A 17,424-nucleotide genomic window follows, 5' to 3' on the forward strand; every position below is an offset into this window, starting at 1 on the left:
GCACCTAGAGGTGCCTGTTTTCACGCCAGCATCTAGAACCATAGGCAGTTCCAATTTACCAGGTAAACAGAAAACAAAGATCCTTCCACAGAAGTGGTGTTATGCTTAGAGCACATTAAAAAAAAAAAAAAAAAGTAATTCATTGCATGCTGTACATCATTTACAGATGGTTTGGATTTATATTTTTTCAATGAATGCAAGATGAGCTTGGGATTTCCCTAAACACTTCTGGAGAATCTCAGATGCCTACAAGGCAAGAGGCGGAAACATTTGTGATACAAGGGAATTCTCTTGGCATTAAGAATTTAAGTGGGAGTCCTTCAAATGAAAAACACATATAAGTTAAGGACTGTAGGTAATGACTTGTGACTTTCATGTGTAAAAGAATCTGGCTGTGTATGACTGCTGATAAGTCTCAGTGAGAGTTTCCAGAGTGGACTGTGTAGAAGAGGTTTACAAGCATGTTGCTCTGACTAGGGTGTTTACTCCTATTACCTCTATTCGATATATCCCATTAGGCCCTTAGAAGAATAATGGAGATGCATCATAAATATATATGTAACATTAATGGGATTGAAGAATATCTCAAATCTAATAAAGCATGTCATTTTGGAAACTCTTCCTAAATATTAATTACTGATTTATACTATTCTTCAATATTCTTAATTCAAAAATGTGGGTAATAAATAGCAACCTACGGAGTTTCATTTTCTAAGGTTAGTTTTACTTTGAAGATAAAGGGTTGATTCATGGGCTTTGCAGTGATGGTGAAGTGGGTGGTGATGAGCATGTGAACAGAAGGCCAAGGTGATGGTGAAACAAATCTAGTTTTATAAAAGTCAGAGAAATGTGGGTTTCAGTTCCACTAGAGACTAAAGAGTTCTGCTGGAATCTAAAGAGACTAAACTGGTTTTATTTGCTGCACTCAGTTTTTATCTGTAAAATGAATATAATAACTCCTCTGACAGCCTCACAGGATTATTATGGAAAGCTATAGAGAAACAACGTGGAAAAAGGTGCTGAGAAGTTCAAAGTATTATGCAAATGAAAGCTGTTGGAGAGTAATAGGCTTTATGAAGCCTAAATTAGTTATAGGTAATTGTTCATGGTAGTAGGGAATTTAATTAAAAAATGCTGGTGGACTTATTCTATGGGGACCAACCTCATTTTCCACCTCTGCAGCCAACCTTCTCCTGTAGCTGGGGCCCCACCCTCTTTCTTGGTCTCGAACAGTCACCCCTCTGACGTTCCCTTCCATCAGCCCTTACGGTGGTAAAGCATACGGTGGTGATGTATTTCGGGAGTCCTAGCCAGCTCTCTGGAATGCCTCATCATATAACTTCCTACAAATGCTTTATATGAAATTTTTCTTTTCTCTGAGCAAAGAAAACCAATAGATTATGAATGATTGTTTTTCAGCTAAGTGGGCTACAATTTCTGTATCCTTTTATAAGACAGGGTATAAATTTGCCTTGTGTGAAAATACATAACATATGCAATGCCCACCTTCAAGCCCATCTGTTTAGATTAGAGAGAAAACTGTTTCCTGGATCTACAACAAAACAAAACGAAGTGATAATGGACTTTCACCAGGGGCTCACAGTATCTCCTTGAAGAAAACAGCAAGAAGAGTCAGAACTCACTGGAGCATACAGTAATCTGGTTATAAGGTTGCAGACAACCCCCATACCAATTACTAACAATTGTTAAAATAACCTCCTGAGTCTGGAGACAAAAACTATTGGATTCAAGACTCCTACCTTTAGGCTAAAGGCCAAAGACACTTAGTATTAGTGGGCAATACTTGAATGTTGCTAGGACAAGATTTCATAAAGTGAATAGAGGATGTGTGAAATGTTTTATCTGGCGCCTGACTTTTGGTCTCCTGGACTTTTTTCCTTACTGTGATTCAACAAGCACAAGTTCCATCTGGTTTAGAGAGAGAAAACATTTCCGCTTGTAGCCAAACCGATGCAGGGGTCTTACCTTAGGAACTGCCCCCTGCCTTGGTATAAGGTCTCAGTCTGAGCACCAATGACATTGTGGGTCCTGTGCACTGCAGGATGGTTAGCATCATCCAAGGCCTCTACCCACTGAATATCAGCAGTGCTCCCTCACCCCCTGGGTCCTCCATCCCATACCCCACTGTTGTGACCAGCAAAATAGTTTCCAGACATTGCTAAATGTCCTCTGGGAAAAAAAATCACCTCTGGTTGAGAACCAATACCTTAGTTCCTCCTCTTGCTTTTACCATCACCCACATCTTCTTCTTTCCTCTCCCTATCCCCATTTCCAGGACTTGAGTCCTGAACCTGAGTTTCCAGGTACCCAGTCTCAATCTTACCTGATGCCAATTGACAGTATTTTAGAAGCACTTATTTTCATTAATCAATCAATTAATTAATTCCTCTATATATCTACCCACCAGTATTTAATGAGTGCCTATGATGAACCAGGCACTGGGATTACGAGGTTGATAAGACACATTGCACTACAGGGCAACGAAACAGAGCCATGTGCCATCTCTGTCAATACACCGCTGGATGTGGGAACAGCTGTCTCTGTTGAGTACAATTTGCCAACAAATCCACCGCAAGTACCTTCACTGAAGAAAGCTCAGAACCACAATTGGAAAGTATGCTGTAGACATTCCTGGGGCGTCCTCTATTTGGAACAGGATAGCACCTGGGGCTTATGTCATTTTTCTAATTCCTAGGGCACAGATCTCTGGGTAATGGTCCTTATTCTGCAGAACTCTGAGTTCTAAACTGTCCAAGACTTCTCACCTGAGCTTAGCTGCCCAGAGCTCCTATGTATAGAACATGGATGGAACTTGATCTTGTAATGAGAACCAGAGTCTCAACACCATTGCCATCAGGCATCAGAACTGATTATTCTGCCCTATTCCTCCTGGGTCAACTCTACAAGGCAGGAAACTCCTGAGAACTTACAACCAGGTGTAGATCCGGGACAAGTTCCAGTGGAAGGCAGCCTTGCTGACAATTCAAATATTTGAACTGAATTGCCAGACCAACCACAGGCGATTTCAATTTCAAGTGTTAACATATCACTTTAACATTGCTATGGCCTTCCAGAGGTTCATAAATGAGGTGCCTCATCTCCTGTTGGACTCAAATAATCACCTATCATCCTGATTCTATGGACCCCCTACTAAGGCTGGACAGCGTGTCCAAATTATCTGGAGATACTGATTCAGCACTTTACCTTCTTTCAAGCTCAAGCATAATTCAAACAGAAAGCGGACCCATGAGCTACTCTCTAGCTCAGACCCTCCGTCACCCCAGCACAGCAGGGGAGATAGAGGTCACTTTCATCCTCAAGGAGAAACATTTAAGCCAAGTACAGACCCATAGCCTGCTGTCCGGGCCAGTTCGGATTCTTCCACTACTCTGTCACGGCAGGGAGGACGGGGATCACTTTCACAATCATCCTCATCTGAAAAGTCCCCGCAGTCATTGTCACCATTACACAGAAGTCGCCTCTTTATGCATCTGCCTGCAATCAAAATCAAGAAAGACACTGTGGCAAGATTTCATTCTTTCTCATTGCCAAGTAGTATTCCATTGTATATATAAACCACATCTTCTTTATCCATTCATCAGTCAGTGGACATTTGGGCTCTTTCTATAATTTGGCTATTGTTGATAGTGCTAAATCTTGCCATTTGCAACAACGTGGATGGAAATGGAAGGTATTATGCTAAGTGAAATAAGTCAGCCAGAGAAAGACAGATATCATACGTTTTCACTCATATGTGGAAACTTAACAGAGGATGATGGGGGAGGGGAAGAGGAAAATAGTTTCAAACAGAGAGGGAGGCAAACCATAAGAGACTCTTAAATCCAGAGAACAAACTGAGGGTTGAAGGGGGGAGGGAGGGGAAAATGGGTAATGGGCACTCAGGAGGGCACTTGTCAGGATGAGCACCGGGTGTTGTATGTAGGCAATGAGTCATGGGAATCTACTCCCGAAGCCAAGATCACACTGTATAAACTGTATGTTACCTAACTTGACCATAAATTATATTTAAAAAAGAAAAAAAAAAGATACTGTGTGTCTAATGCCAAATTTCCTCTCTTCCTGAAGTTATCAAGTGTACTTTAATGACAGAGGGGACGGAATGTGCATACATTTGAATTCTTTGTACAACATTTATAGGTGGCCCTTTTACTGGTACCTTTCACACTTGCAACCATAAGCGTGTCAAAGCAGACGTGTTTTTTTTCTGCTCATGAGTGCACACAGAAGCCCACAATGAGCAGGGAGGATGCAAGGATTACCTGTGCCACATTTAAACTCATTCCCACAGTCTTCCTCCATGTCTATGCAGGGCTCAGTAGGCTCACACAGTCGTCTGTCTCCCACAGCATCCACGCACTTTTGCCCCTTAAATTGTCCAAAGGCCTCAATGTTCCTTGAACGAAACTGCACAAAACCAGCTGGAAACATTAGAATTTCTAACGCCAAAAAGGAATAACGTCTAAAACTGCATCCACAGCACTGTAGCCTTCTACTCCCAGGTGAGTCAATGGTTTTACGATGGAAGCCCTAAAAGCAGTCACTAATGCTTGTGACAGTGACATCTGGCATTCTAGGGTCGGCAGTCTCTCCTGCAGAATCTGGTTCCTCGTGACGCTCATTTAGTACTATCCACCACATTCAGATTTCCGAGCAGGATGAGACTCTTCCCTTTAGATATCCATCTTTTCATCTCAGTTTGGAATTCAGTTGGGGGGCTCCCTCCCTCCAGTCCTTTTCCTGGAGATACCGGCAACCCAGTTTCCATTTGGGGACATCAGCCGAGGGAATGACAATGAATACTTACCATTTGTTTGAGGCAAGGGTCACATACTGACCATTCGCTCCAGGAACTCATTCTGCAGTCTATCGGAAGTGGTGTCTCATTCTCTTGTCCGGTCTCTGGGGTAAAACTAAGACAACAGAATGCGTCAACTTCGTGGCATGACATGTGCCTGTTTCCAAGAAGCCTTCACAAGCCAGTCTAATTTCTTTACTACTTTTCTGCCTTGTAAAATCAAAGGACGTATCCATTTACCATATCTCTCATTTGACATTTGATCACATGCTGCTTTGTATTTTCAACTGGTTTTGTTGTTGAATTCTCGTACAGCTTTGTAATTTAACTTTGAATCTAACGATGCCTGGAATCATGGTGATGAGGAGAAAGTGGGTGACGGGCACTGAGGAGGGCACCTGTTGGGATGAGCACCGGGTGCTGGATGGAAACCAATTTGACAATAAACTGTATTGAAAACAATGGTGATGAGGAAAACCAGCAGGTCTTCCCGCTACCTGTTTTACACTGATTAGTCACTTATTTCCAAACAACTTATGAACTCAGTGAAGCACCTTGTTTCACTTTGCATCCCCCAGAGTCTGAGAAAGCCTCTGGTGACCTGGTTCTCTTGAAAATTCCAGCCAGGGGGCCCAGGCACTCTGGGAGCTTGCACCTGGTAGACGAAGACCTCCTCCCGCTGCACCGTGCGTGTCCTAAACTGCAAGCCCGACCACTTCACTCTCCGCTTCAGGACTTACCCCTTACCGTAATGGATTTTAAGGCATATATTTTGGCACTTGTAGCCTTCCCCTCCTCCCTCTAGACCCAAAGCTCAGCAGCGTTTTTCTGGCTTTGAACAATTCTTTCTTCTTCTGTTCACTATTTGTATCTCTTCTGGTTGCAACACCTCCTTGGATTACTATATCATTCAATGAAAGAAAGAAAGAAAGAAAGAAAGAAAGAAAGAAAGAAAGAAAGAAAGAAAGAAAGAGAGAAAGAAAGAAAGAAGGAAAGGAAGAGAGAAAGAAAGAAAGAAAGAAAGAAGAAAGAAAGAAGAAAGACAGAAAGAAAGAAAGAAAGAAAGAAAGAAAGAAAGAAAGAAAAAGAAAGACAAGAAAAGAAAAGGAAACAAAAGCAAAAGCCACTGAACAAGAATCCTATAAATGTAAATGTCCTGCCCCCACTTCCCTGAACTGGTACCTACTCTTTCTAGAGCACAGTCTCTTACTCCAGAAGGGTGGCTATGTAAGGCCAATCCCTCCACAGAGTCTCCAGATTCCAGCACTTCTCTGAGACTTTGACCAATTGTATTTGTCCTCCGTTAAAACTCTTCCTTGCTACCAACTGTTTTTCAATTTGTTATATATTGTGTTCAAGTCTTTGCTATTAAGAGAAACAAGCAAATGAATAAGCAAATAAAACACTCTCTCTGAGTCCCTTCCAGGCACCCCCATTTCCCTCCTGTCCTTCACAATGTCACTTCTTATTTAAAAAAAAAATTTTTTTTACTGTTTATTTTTGAGATAGCATGAGCGGTGGGGGGGTGGGGCAGAGAGAGAGGGAGACACAGAATCTGAAGCAGGCTTCAGGCTCTGAGCTGTCAGCACAGAGCCTGATGCGGGGCTTGAACTCACGAACTGTGAGATCATGACCTGAGCCGAAGTCGGACGCTTAACCAACTGAGTCACCCAGGCGCCCCTCCACAATGTCGCTTCTTAAAGGAATTGTTATAAACATATTTATGTTTCTCTTTCATCAAAAAAAAAAAAAAAGTTTCCTCTCTTTCACCACTATGTGTCCCGTTAGCTACCTCTGAAATTCTCTCCTCCTTTTATCTATCTTCAAAGAGTAGTTTGCACCCTATCTCCTGCTCCTAACCTCCCAATCACTGTTCAGCCCTCCTGCCCCAAGGACACTGCTCTTGCCAGAGTCAATGATGACAGACAGCTATGTGGCACACTTGGTCCTTTCAGTGCCTGTCTTATTGACTTCCTCACAGCTGTCGATGCAGTTGGCCATTCTGGCTGTTTAAAAACAGCCTCTTCCCTCGGACTGAATGATACTGAACTCCTTTCATTTCTTCTTTCTCTGCTGCCCAGTTCTCCTAGACTATGTAGGCTCCTCTTCCTTAGCCTCTGAAAGGCTGTTTTTCCTCAAGGCCCTGTCTTGAACCTATCTTTTAAAAAATGTCTACACTTTCTCGGGGCTTTGGTTTCCATGCACATACTAATGACATTGAGAGATAAGTCTGCCGTCCAGACACCTCTCTTGGATTTTAAGCTCTTGGATATAACTCCCAATTGGAGGTCTGCACTTGGATTTCATTATGCCCCATTGAACTCACCATATTCTCCAAACAAATTCATTATTTTCGCCTCCTTTCAAAGCTGCTGCTTGCCCTGTATTGTCCTGGTAAATGGTACTTCCATTTATGCAGTCGCCCTGGCCAGAGACTTGGATATTGTCTCTCTTAGCCTGCAACCCTCCCTCTCATCTTCCGTATCTAATCAACAACGAAAACCTGTTATTTAGTCTCATAACTAACTCTCAAGTCCATTTGCCCTTCATCTCTGCCAGACACTTTTCTGCTCTACACTAACATTACATCTCTCCCAGATGACAATACTTTTGTCCCTAATCCAGTTTCCATAAATCATACACAAGGATCTTTTAAAAATGCAGGATTTGATCATATCATTCCCCTTCCCCAAATTTTCTAACATGGTGTGGCAGGCCGAATAATGATGCCCAAAGATGTCCACATCCTGATCCCTAGAATCGATGAATGTTCACCTCACATGGCAGACGGGACTTTGCAGGTGTGACTAAGAGAAGATTATTCTGTATCATCTGGGTGAACTCATTCTAAACATGTGGGTTCCTAAAAAGCAGAAGAGCAGATCAGGGAGGTGTGAAGACAGAAGAAGAGGTAGGAGAAATTCAAAACATGAAAAGGGACTCCACTGGCTATTGCTGGCTGTGAAGAAGGAAGGAAACCATGAACCAAGGAATGTAGGCATCTTCCAGAAGCTGGAAAAACCAAGAAAATGGATTCTTCCCTAGAGCCTCCAGAAAGGAATGTAACCCTGCTAGCACTCTGATTTTGGTCCAGTGAGACCCACTTGAGACTTCTGACCTTTAGAACTGTAACATAATACATTTGTATCACTTTAAGCCACCAATTTGTGGTAATTTGTCACAGCTGTAGTGGGAAACTAGGACACATGGTCTAGAGAGCTCTGTACAGCCTATCTCCTTCCTCATTCTTCATCCTCACTTTCTCCATCAAAACTTTAGCCACATTGAACTTGAAGTTCCCAAGATAAGCTACTTTTTCTCATGTCTTCAGGCCTTTCGACCTTCTATTTCCTACTTATTACATGATCTCATCTTGGGCATAATGTGTTTTTTCCCCATGAGCATTCCCTAAACTCCTCGTGTAATTTATTTTTCTTTGCACCTATTTGTATATAATCTTGTTCTCTATTATGTCATAAGCACTTTTGCAATGATACATTTCATTTAATTAGCTCATTCCTTCATGCATCCTTTCATTTATCCATTCATCAAATATTTATTAACTGTCTCTATTTGCTAGGCATGAGGGGTATAATGGTGTGCAAAAGAACAAAACAAAATAAAAGAAAAACTATGATCCCTGATCTAAAAGAGATTTTATTCTAAATAACAATATCAGTGAGCTAGGAAACTTTCAATCCTGTTCAGCTTGTTATTGGAATAGGAATGCTAACTGGTGCAACCGTTCTGGAAAACAGTGTGGCGGTTCTTCAGAAGGTTGAAGATAAAGCTACCTATGACCCAGCAATTGCACTACTCATTCAAATGTTACAAAAATATTCATTCAATGCACCTAATGTTTACAGCAGTGCTATCAATAATAGCCAAATTATGGAAAGAGTCCAAATGTCCATCAACTGATGAATGGATAAAGAAGATGTGGTATATGTGTGCACAATGGAATATTACTTGGCCATCAAAAAGAGTGAAATCTTGCCATTTGCAATGGGAATGGAGCTAGAGTGTATTATGCTAAGGGAAATAAGTCAGAGAAACAGAAATACCATATGATTTCACCCATATGTGGAATTTAAGAAACAAAACAAATGAACATAGAAGAAGGGAAGAGAAGATAAAATAAGATAAAAACAGAGAGACAAACCATAACAGATTCTTAACTACAGAGAACACACAGAGTTTCTAGATGTGAGGTGGGTGCAGGGATGGGCTAAACAGGTGAAAGACATTAAGGAGGGCACATGTAATATATGTAAGTGATGACTCATGAAATTCTACTCTTAAAACCAATATTACACTATACTTTAAGTAATTTGAATTTAAATAAAATCTTGGAAGAAAAAAAAAGGACCATAGTTGATTCTCATATTCATGCAATGTTGGGAAATGATGCTTGGCTACGTCTAGAGGATATTCACGAATCTGAAGGGGTAGAATTCAAGTTAGTTGGGGGTACCCATTATATCAATAGAACCCAAACTTGAAGCCACCACGAGCCTGAAAATGTCACTGAGGTAGTTTATCATTAATTTCAGGAACTCCTCTAGGTTCTATCTACTAATGTCTGCATGGATCTTTCCAATAACTTTCTTTCTCTAGTATTAGTCCTGTTGCCTTCAACTAGGTTATCTCCTCCTGTTTATCTTTTTTTTATATTTATCACTTACTCAGATGATCACATTAGAAGTTTGTCTTAACAGCTCCCCCAAAGAGATTATCTCTTGGTTGTAGAAACTGCACTGATAGACCAGGGGTATGATACTTTTATCTTTCTCATCTGCCGATGAGATCAGCTTCAGTGAATAACTAGTCCAGAGGGTACAGTACAGACTGAAGGATCATGTATGGGGAGGTAAAATCCACTGCAAATACTCCAGAATGAGTTAGAGTCCTTTGTTGAGCAAGCCTAGGACCCAGCCAGTGATGGGGGCTGAGGAGAAAGGTGGTTCATCTATTTCACACATAGGTAGCAAGACCCTGCTCCAAAAATACTGGCATTGCCTATAGACTGTTCTCTACCATCCTTCGCTTGAAAATCAGCACCACATCACACCGATTCCCTTCCTTTTTAGCTTCTAACTCGAGAACTTCTTTTCTTTTTTGTAGATTTAACTCACACTCTGGACTCAGTACGGAGCTCTGCCTTTGATCTTTTATTGCCCCGCCTAGACCGTGATTTGGATTTATCTCATGAATGACCCATGAATGACCCCATAGGAACGTCTCCTGATGACATCCTTGCCTTGGGAGGAGACTTACAGCCCTCTAGATATCAGGCACAGGGTATTTGTTGGTTTACTGGTTCTGTCATAACCAGATACTACAGACTGTGTGGCTTAAACAATAGAAATTTATTTTCTTACACTTCTGAAGTCTAGAAGTCTGAGATCAAGGTATCTGCAGGGTTGATTTCTTCTGAGGCCTCGCCTTGGCTTCTAAATGGCCATCTTGTCCCTGTGTCTTCACATGGTCTTTCCTCTCTACGGCCTGTGTTCAACTTTGTTCCTCTCATAAGGACTCTTTTTATAAGTCACATTGGATCAGAGTCTCCCCCCCCCTGCCCCATGAACACATTTTAACTTGATTACCTCTTTAAAGACCCTGTCTCCCCAAACAGTCATTTTCTGAGGTATTGGAGGTTAGGGCTTTGACATATGAATTGGGGGTGGGCACAGTTCAGCCCACAATATTCAATAAATGTGTTTTTTTTTTTTCTATTTAGCAGTTTCTTCTATATGTCTACCACTTTTACTAGTCAATTTTCAAATCTCATTTTCTTATTAATCTTTTATTCTACCACCGAGGGGTAAATTTGGTAGGTGTTATTAGTTGTCTTTTACAGATGAGAAACTAAAACCAGAATTACAGTACTTATCCAAAGTCGGGCATTAGTGGCAAAACCAGATGGAGAATTTACCTCTCGCTGCTCCTAGTTCACTGCAATTTTTCCTTGTCCCCCATGCTACCTCCCCTTACATCACTAATCAAAGCCTCTTTGAAATGACTTAAAAGGTCATAGCTTAGTCAATAATTTTTGGATGTAATAGTTTAATGATTTTTAGACATTTTGAGATACAGAAAGTTAACAAAAACTTCTTTCCTTCCCTCCCTCCTTCCTTCCTTCCTAGTATAGCAGTTCCAGGTAAAGCACATTAATTGGACAACTTGTTTCTTTCCTGGATCTATTTTAAGTTTAAACCTAAATGATATGAAATTAGGCAAAAATAAGTTAAAAAGTGTGGGAACTTCTGGCTGTTTTCCCTTCATGCACCAGGTACCTGGATACTTGGAGGCAAAATATGGCAGGACTGTGGGGAATTATTAGGAGGAAATAGTAGATTGTGCCAAAGGAATGGGCTATTGAAATGAATGCAGTATGCAAATGTTAAGATAGGAGGTGAGTGTTCTTGGATAGGGACTTCTGAGCCTAACACTCCCTCCCAAGCTCCTCTGACTCACTAGGCAGATAATCTCTTGTAGTTCAAGGGCTGTATATGTACAATGCCTACCACCTACCTTTCACCCTGCTGAGTTATTAGACTGAGTGGAGAAGTATTTGTAAAGCACTGTCTGGATTCCTAGATGAAATGTGTTTATCAAGTAAAACCTATCTCCAAGTGTTTCAATCTCAGCTTGAAAGTCATTTCCCAGATCAAAGTGATGTATATCAGCATGACAGGAGGTCTAACTCTGGGCCAGAAGTGCATTAAATGAAGGGCCATTGATGTACGCCTGGTTCCATCTCCCAGCCATAAAATATTTCCAGCTTTAGTAGAAGGAAACCTCCAGGAGCAGCTCACACTCCAGGCGAGAAAACACCTGCTGTGGGAAGGAATCTTTTTGTCAATAAATAAGACAATGCAGCTCCTCTGAGTGGAGAAATATAAACTAATTAAGACTGCATTCTTAACCCACGGATCTGCCAGTTTTCTTAGTTCATGAGATTCATCAAGACGAGAAGACAATATAACAGCAGTGCCCAATGCTAATTTTTTCAGGACCTTTCCTGATTTACCAAGACTTATTTAAGAGCTTGTTTTGTGTGCTCCCAGTGAGCCTATATTCAAGGACCTTTATGGAGGGCCTGCTCTGTGTCAGGAATTGTTCTAAGTGATTGGGGCTACAAGACAATGTTCTTGCCATCATGGAGCCTACATTCTAGTGGATGAGAACAATAACCGAGGATCCAGCAAATATGACATGCAGTGTCAGTTAAGACGTATGAACTGTAAAGGAAAATAAAGCAGGGTAAGTGGATAGAGTGCCATGGGGCTGGAGTAGGGGAGGGAGGTTTCTTATATGGGGTAGTCAAAGGGCCCTCTCAGAGGAGGTGTAGTGATTTAAAAACGTGTTCACGATTTTTTTTTTTTTTTTGGTCATTCTTCCCATCAAAGATGGGGTCTGTGTACTCTCCTTTTGAAGCTGGTAGTGTTTTTCTTAATGCCTTGATGAGTGGAACACTGTTGAAATGAGCCTGCCTGCCTTTTAAGACTAGGTTAGAAAAAGCCATGCAAGTTCTGCTGGCTTATTTAAAAACATTTGCTCTGGGAGCCTTTTCCCACTATGTATAAAACTGACTACCCTGAGTCTACCACATGGAGAGCAGAGAGAAAGAGAGAGCAAGAGAGAGAGATTCTCAAGGAGAATCAACTGTTCCAGCCCCTAGCTGTTTGGGTCTTCCCAGCCCAAATGACAGACACATGAGTGAAGAGATCATCATAATAATCCCAGGCCCAGCCACCATCTGACTACATCTGCATGGGATACTCATGAAAACCACTTTACCGGGCCCAGTCAACCCTTGGACTCATGAACCAATAAAATAATTGGTATAGTTTTAACAACCGCCTCGGGATGGTTTGTTACACAGCAAAAATGACCAGAACAGAAGGTGATATTTGATTAGCTACTTGGATGAATTCAGAGAGAAGCTGTGTGAGTGTCTGGAAAAAGAGTGTTCGAAGCTAGGGGCAAATAAATGCAAAGGCCCTGAGGGCGGTATGTCAGAAGCACAGAAGTAGGGCGACAGAGCCGAGTGAGCAAAAGGCAAGGTAGCAGAGGTGCCTGGAGAAGCAGGTAGGGTGCAGCTCCTGCCTTGTAAGCTGTGGTGAGGAGTTTGGATTGGATTCTGAGCTTGATGGGAATTCTTACAGGAGTATGAGACCAGGAGTAACACCCAGAGTTATGTTTTCAAAAGATTTAGAGATGTCTCTGGTTGCCAGATGGAGAGCTGACTGGTAGAGTGTGGGCAAGGGTGGATACAAGCCAGAAATGATACTGATTTGGGCGAGAATAGTCACAGTGGAGATAGCAAGCAGTGGGCAGATTTGGGATATATTTTCAAGACAATATCAACAGATGTGCTGTTAGATTGCACGTGGGAAGGATACGAACAGAGGAGTCAAGGGTGAGTCCTGAGTTACCGCCTGAGTAACTCAGTGAGTAGTGGTGCAGGTGGGGTGAAGATGGGGAGACAAATCAGTGGGTATGTTTTGGACACGTTGAGTTTGGGCCGTTAGATGTTCAAGAGATGCTGACTTAAGTAACCAGGCATTGCGCTAAGGGAAGCAATGTGCACCGTGCAAATAAATGTGAGCGTTGTCTGAATCTAAGTGCCATTTCCCACCATGAGGCTGGATGTGAGTGTGTAGGTCTGGGGTAAGCTGGAGGACTGAGCCAACATTTAAAGGAAATGTTACAACATGTCTGTATGCTGATGGGAATGATTCGGTACACAGGGAGATGTTGATGATGCAGGAGAGAGAGGGAGAGTTAGAGGAGCAAAGTCCCTGCGGAGGCCAGGACAGATGAAGCCAGTGCAGAGTGGAATGGTGAGGCTCAAAGGAGTCCACCTCTCTTAATGCCATGGGCTTCACTCAGAGAACTGGGCTGAGCTTCAATTGCTGTTTATTTATTTATATTCCTTACTAGACTGTCAGCCCAGTGAGGGCAGAGACCCCCATGACATGTTTAGTACTACCCTGTAGCTCCTGATCCAATGTCTGGCCCATGTCACAAACCCAGTAAATATTTGCTGTATTACATGGATGAATAAACAAATGACCGTCCTTGTCCGATAGTAGTTGGTAAATAAATATCTGTTAGCTCGTATTGAATATGAATATCAAAAACATTACAAACAAAGACTGACATTTTGGATATCTTCAGTTTAAGAGTTAAGCCTGGCTTTCCCATTAACAGAGGTGTGGGTATTTGTCCAGATTACTGAGATAAATTTAATTCAAATAAATTGAATAATAATTGCTAACATTTGGGGCGCCTGGGTGACTCAGTCGGTTGAATGTCCGACTTCGGCTCAGGTCATGATCTCATCGTCCATGAGTTCGAGCCCCGCGTTGGGCTCTGTGCTGATAATGAGGAGCCTGGAGCCTGCTTCGGATTCTGTGTCTCCCTCTCTCTCTCCCCCTCCCTCACTCACAGTCTGTCTCCCTGTCTCTCTTAAAGGTAAAGAAACATAAAAAATAATCATTGCTAACATTTGTGAATGCTTAGTTTATGTCAGAATTCCTCTAAGTCTTTATTCTTATTATTTCACTTAATTTTTACATCAGCCTTGTAAGATATGTTACCAGTATTATCACACATTAGAGATAATGAACTGAGCCTCAGAGATGGTGAGTAATTTTCCTCAAGTTACACAGCAGAGGGTACTTGATAGCCGGGTTAGGATTCAAATTCAGGCAGTTCCTCTCCAAGGGCCACCTACCAAATCCCTCTCAGGATTTCTAACTCCCAGTCTAGTGCTCTTTCTTAATTATTTGAAAATAAAGAGTAATATAAATATGAAAATTATAATCACACTAAAAACACACCATGTATATGGTCAAAATACGAATGACAAATTGGGGAAGTGTTTTTAATTCTTACCAGAGACAAAGGACTGGTTTTTTAAGTGGCCATAGAAATTCATAAGAGAAAGACAAGAGGCTCAATGAAAAAATGAGCAAAGGATATGGACAGTCACAAAGAAAAACATACATATGGCCTTCAAACATATGAAAGGATGTGCAATCTTATTGTGGGAATTTTTTTGCAATGTATAAAAACATCAAATCATCATGATGTACACCTGAATCTAATAGGATACTGTATATCAATTACACTTCAACTAAGAAATAATAACAAGAAAAGAGAGAGGGAAATTAAAACTATTTGAAGATACCATTTTTTCACCTATGAGACTGGCAAATATCAAAACACTGGCAAGGCTGTGGGGAAATAAACACTGTCATACTCTGCTGGGGAAAGTGCAAAGTAATACCCACCTCCCAGGGCCGTAGGGCAATTTTAGCAAAGTCACAAAGGTAATTTCCTTTTGACTCCTTTACATCACTTCTGGGAGTTAATCCTCAGGTACAACTATCCACTTGCAAAATGATATAGGAATAAAAGTATTCATCGCAACACTGTTAATAGTACAAGAGATTGCGAACAACCTAAGTGTTAATCAATAAAAGATAGATTATCTGAGGCGTATAGCCACACAATGGAAAAGTGATCAGTTGTGTGGACAATTGATACAGAGAGGTTTCTAGGATATATTGTAAAGGAAAAAGGAAAAAGCAAAGTGTAAGAGAGTATGTAAAGGAAAGGGGAGGAATAAGATTATATATGTCACTATGTTTTAATCTACACTAAGAAATTCTGGAAGGATACACAGAAAGCTAACAAAGATGTTTACCTGTGGGAACAGGGTATACTGGGAGAGGGGTAGTATTCTAAGTACTTTATATGCAATAACACAAATCTCTCTCAAGACATTTCAATGTATATATTATTATATTTGTTGGTCTTTGAACCATGTAAACATGTTGTTATTTACAAATCAAAAAGAAAAAAATAATGAGAGCTGCACTCACGGAGCACTCAAAGCCACCCCATCACTGTGCGGGGGATATTGCCTTTATTATCTCAGGAATTTCACCCAGCAAGTCATGTTTGCATTCCCATTTTGCAGGTGAGGAACAGATTTAGAGACATTAAGAACTTTGCCAGGGTCACAGACCTAATAAACTATGGACCCTGGAATCAAACTCGAGCCCTCTGGCTCCAAGACCAGTATTATGAGCTACGACTCTACTCACACATTGGTTTTAACATTTCTATCCTACCTTGAGAAACAGAAGAGATGATGCCCTGCTCAGGACCTATTCTCATGGGCACTCTTACGTTTGCAAACAAACGATTATTAATATCCCCAACAGTTCACCAGTAGCAATAACTCACGGTCGCTGTGGCTTCAGATGAAGTATCTGCAGCCATATGATATCCCCTGAAGGCTGGCTGGAACTTTATCCCTCCCTTTACTAACCAGAAAGCATATCAAAGTAATAGCAAGTTATAATTCTAAAGAATATTTCACATGTACTGAGTTTTTACCATGTGCCAGGCACAGACGTTGTAAGTACAATATATGGAATATAATTAAACTTCCACACAAACCCTTATTAGGTAAGTGCTATTATTGTCACTGTTATGGGGTAAATTGTGTCCCACCCCCCAAACACAAGTTGAAGTTCTAACCCCTGTACCTCCGAATGTGATCTTATTTGGAAAGAGGGTCTTTACAGAAAAAAAAAAAATCAAGTTAAAATGAAGCCATTAAGGTAGGTCCTAATCCAATATGATTGGTGTCCTTCTAAGAAGAGAAAATTTAGAACATGACAGACGTGCACAGAGGAAAGGTGAGGTGAAGCTAGCCCTGTGGTGACAAAGGCAGAGACTAGAAGGATGTAGCCATGAGCCAAGGGGATGCCAGGGATCACCAGCCACCGCCAAAACTGGGGAAGAACCCCGTTCAGATTCTGAGGGAGCACTGCTTTGCCAACACCTTGATTTCAGACTTCTAGCCTCCAGGATGTGAAACAATAGGTTTCTGGTGTTCAAAGCCGCCCAGTTCATGGTACTAGGAAACGAATACAACCCTTGAGGGAACCGAGGTGCAGAAACATTGAGTAATCTGCCCAAACTTACATGGTTTGTTAGTTAGTAATGGCGCCTTGAATTGGGGAAGCCTTGCTCCAGAGGAGTGCTCCATTCTGATCAAATGTGTGTTTTAAAAAAATCATTTGTGGGGCACGTGGGTGGTTCAGTCGGTTAAACGTCCAATTTTGGTTCAGGTCATGATCTCAGGGTTTGTGGGTTTGAGCCCCAGGCCGGGCTCTGTGTTGACAGCTCAGAGCCTGGAGCCTGCTTCTGCGTCTCCCTCTCTCTCAGCCCCTCCCCCCTTGTCCTCTGTCTCTCTCTCCCTCTCTCTCAAAAATAAAATAAACATTAAATAAATTTTTTTAAAAAGTCATTTGCAAACTCCAGTCCTCTGGCTGAACTATGTGTCTCACTTCACGACTGATCCGAACACTGTGTTTTGACCTCAACCCTCTGTCAAAGGGCAGAGCACGGAGTGTTCCAGCCCGGGCAACCCTAACAAACTCTTGAGAGCCTGGCGGTGAGAGTGCTTGAAGCCAAATCCAGCTCAGCGGTGCAGCTGCTGGGAGCTGGGGGGCCCGCCGGGGGCGGGGGGCTTTCTGGTTCCCCCTGAGACAGCTGAG

General features: G+C 41.8%; 1 protein-coding gene across 1 annotated transcript in view; it reads right to left on the minus strand.

Annotated features, from left to right (window-relative positions):
- C9 (complement C9) overlaps window positions 1-17,424 on the minus strand; it is a 54,770-nt gene that overhangs the window by 35,730 nt on the left and 1,616 nt on the right. Inside the window, exons 2-4 of the mRNA XM_058718177.1 lie at window positions 4,847-4,952; window positions 4,302-4,446; window positions 3,369-3,516 (exon numbers count right to left, since the gene is read on the minus strand). Of these exons, the coding sequence (XP_058574160.1) occupies window positions 3,369-3,516; window positions 4,302-4,446; window positions 4,847-4,952 (399 nt within the window). The remainder of the gene's footprint in view (window positions 1-3,368; window positions 3,517-4,301; window positions 4,447-4,846; window positions 4,953-17,424) is intronic.

This window comes from Neofelis nebulosa, chromosome 1 (assembly GCF_028018385.1).
Source record: "Neofelis nebulosa isolate mNeoNeb1 chromosome 1, mNeoNeb1.pri, whole genome shotgun sequence".
In the NCBI taxonomy this organism is placed as follows: Eukaryota; Metazoa; Chordata; class Mammalia; order Carnivora; family Felidae; genus Neofelis; species Neofelis nebulosa.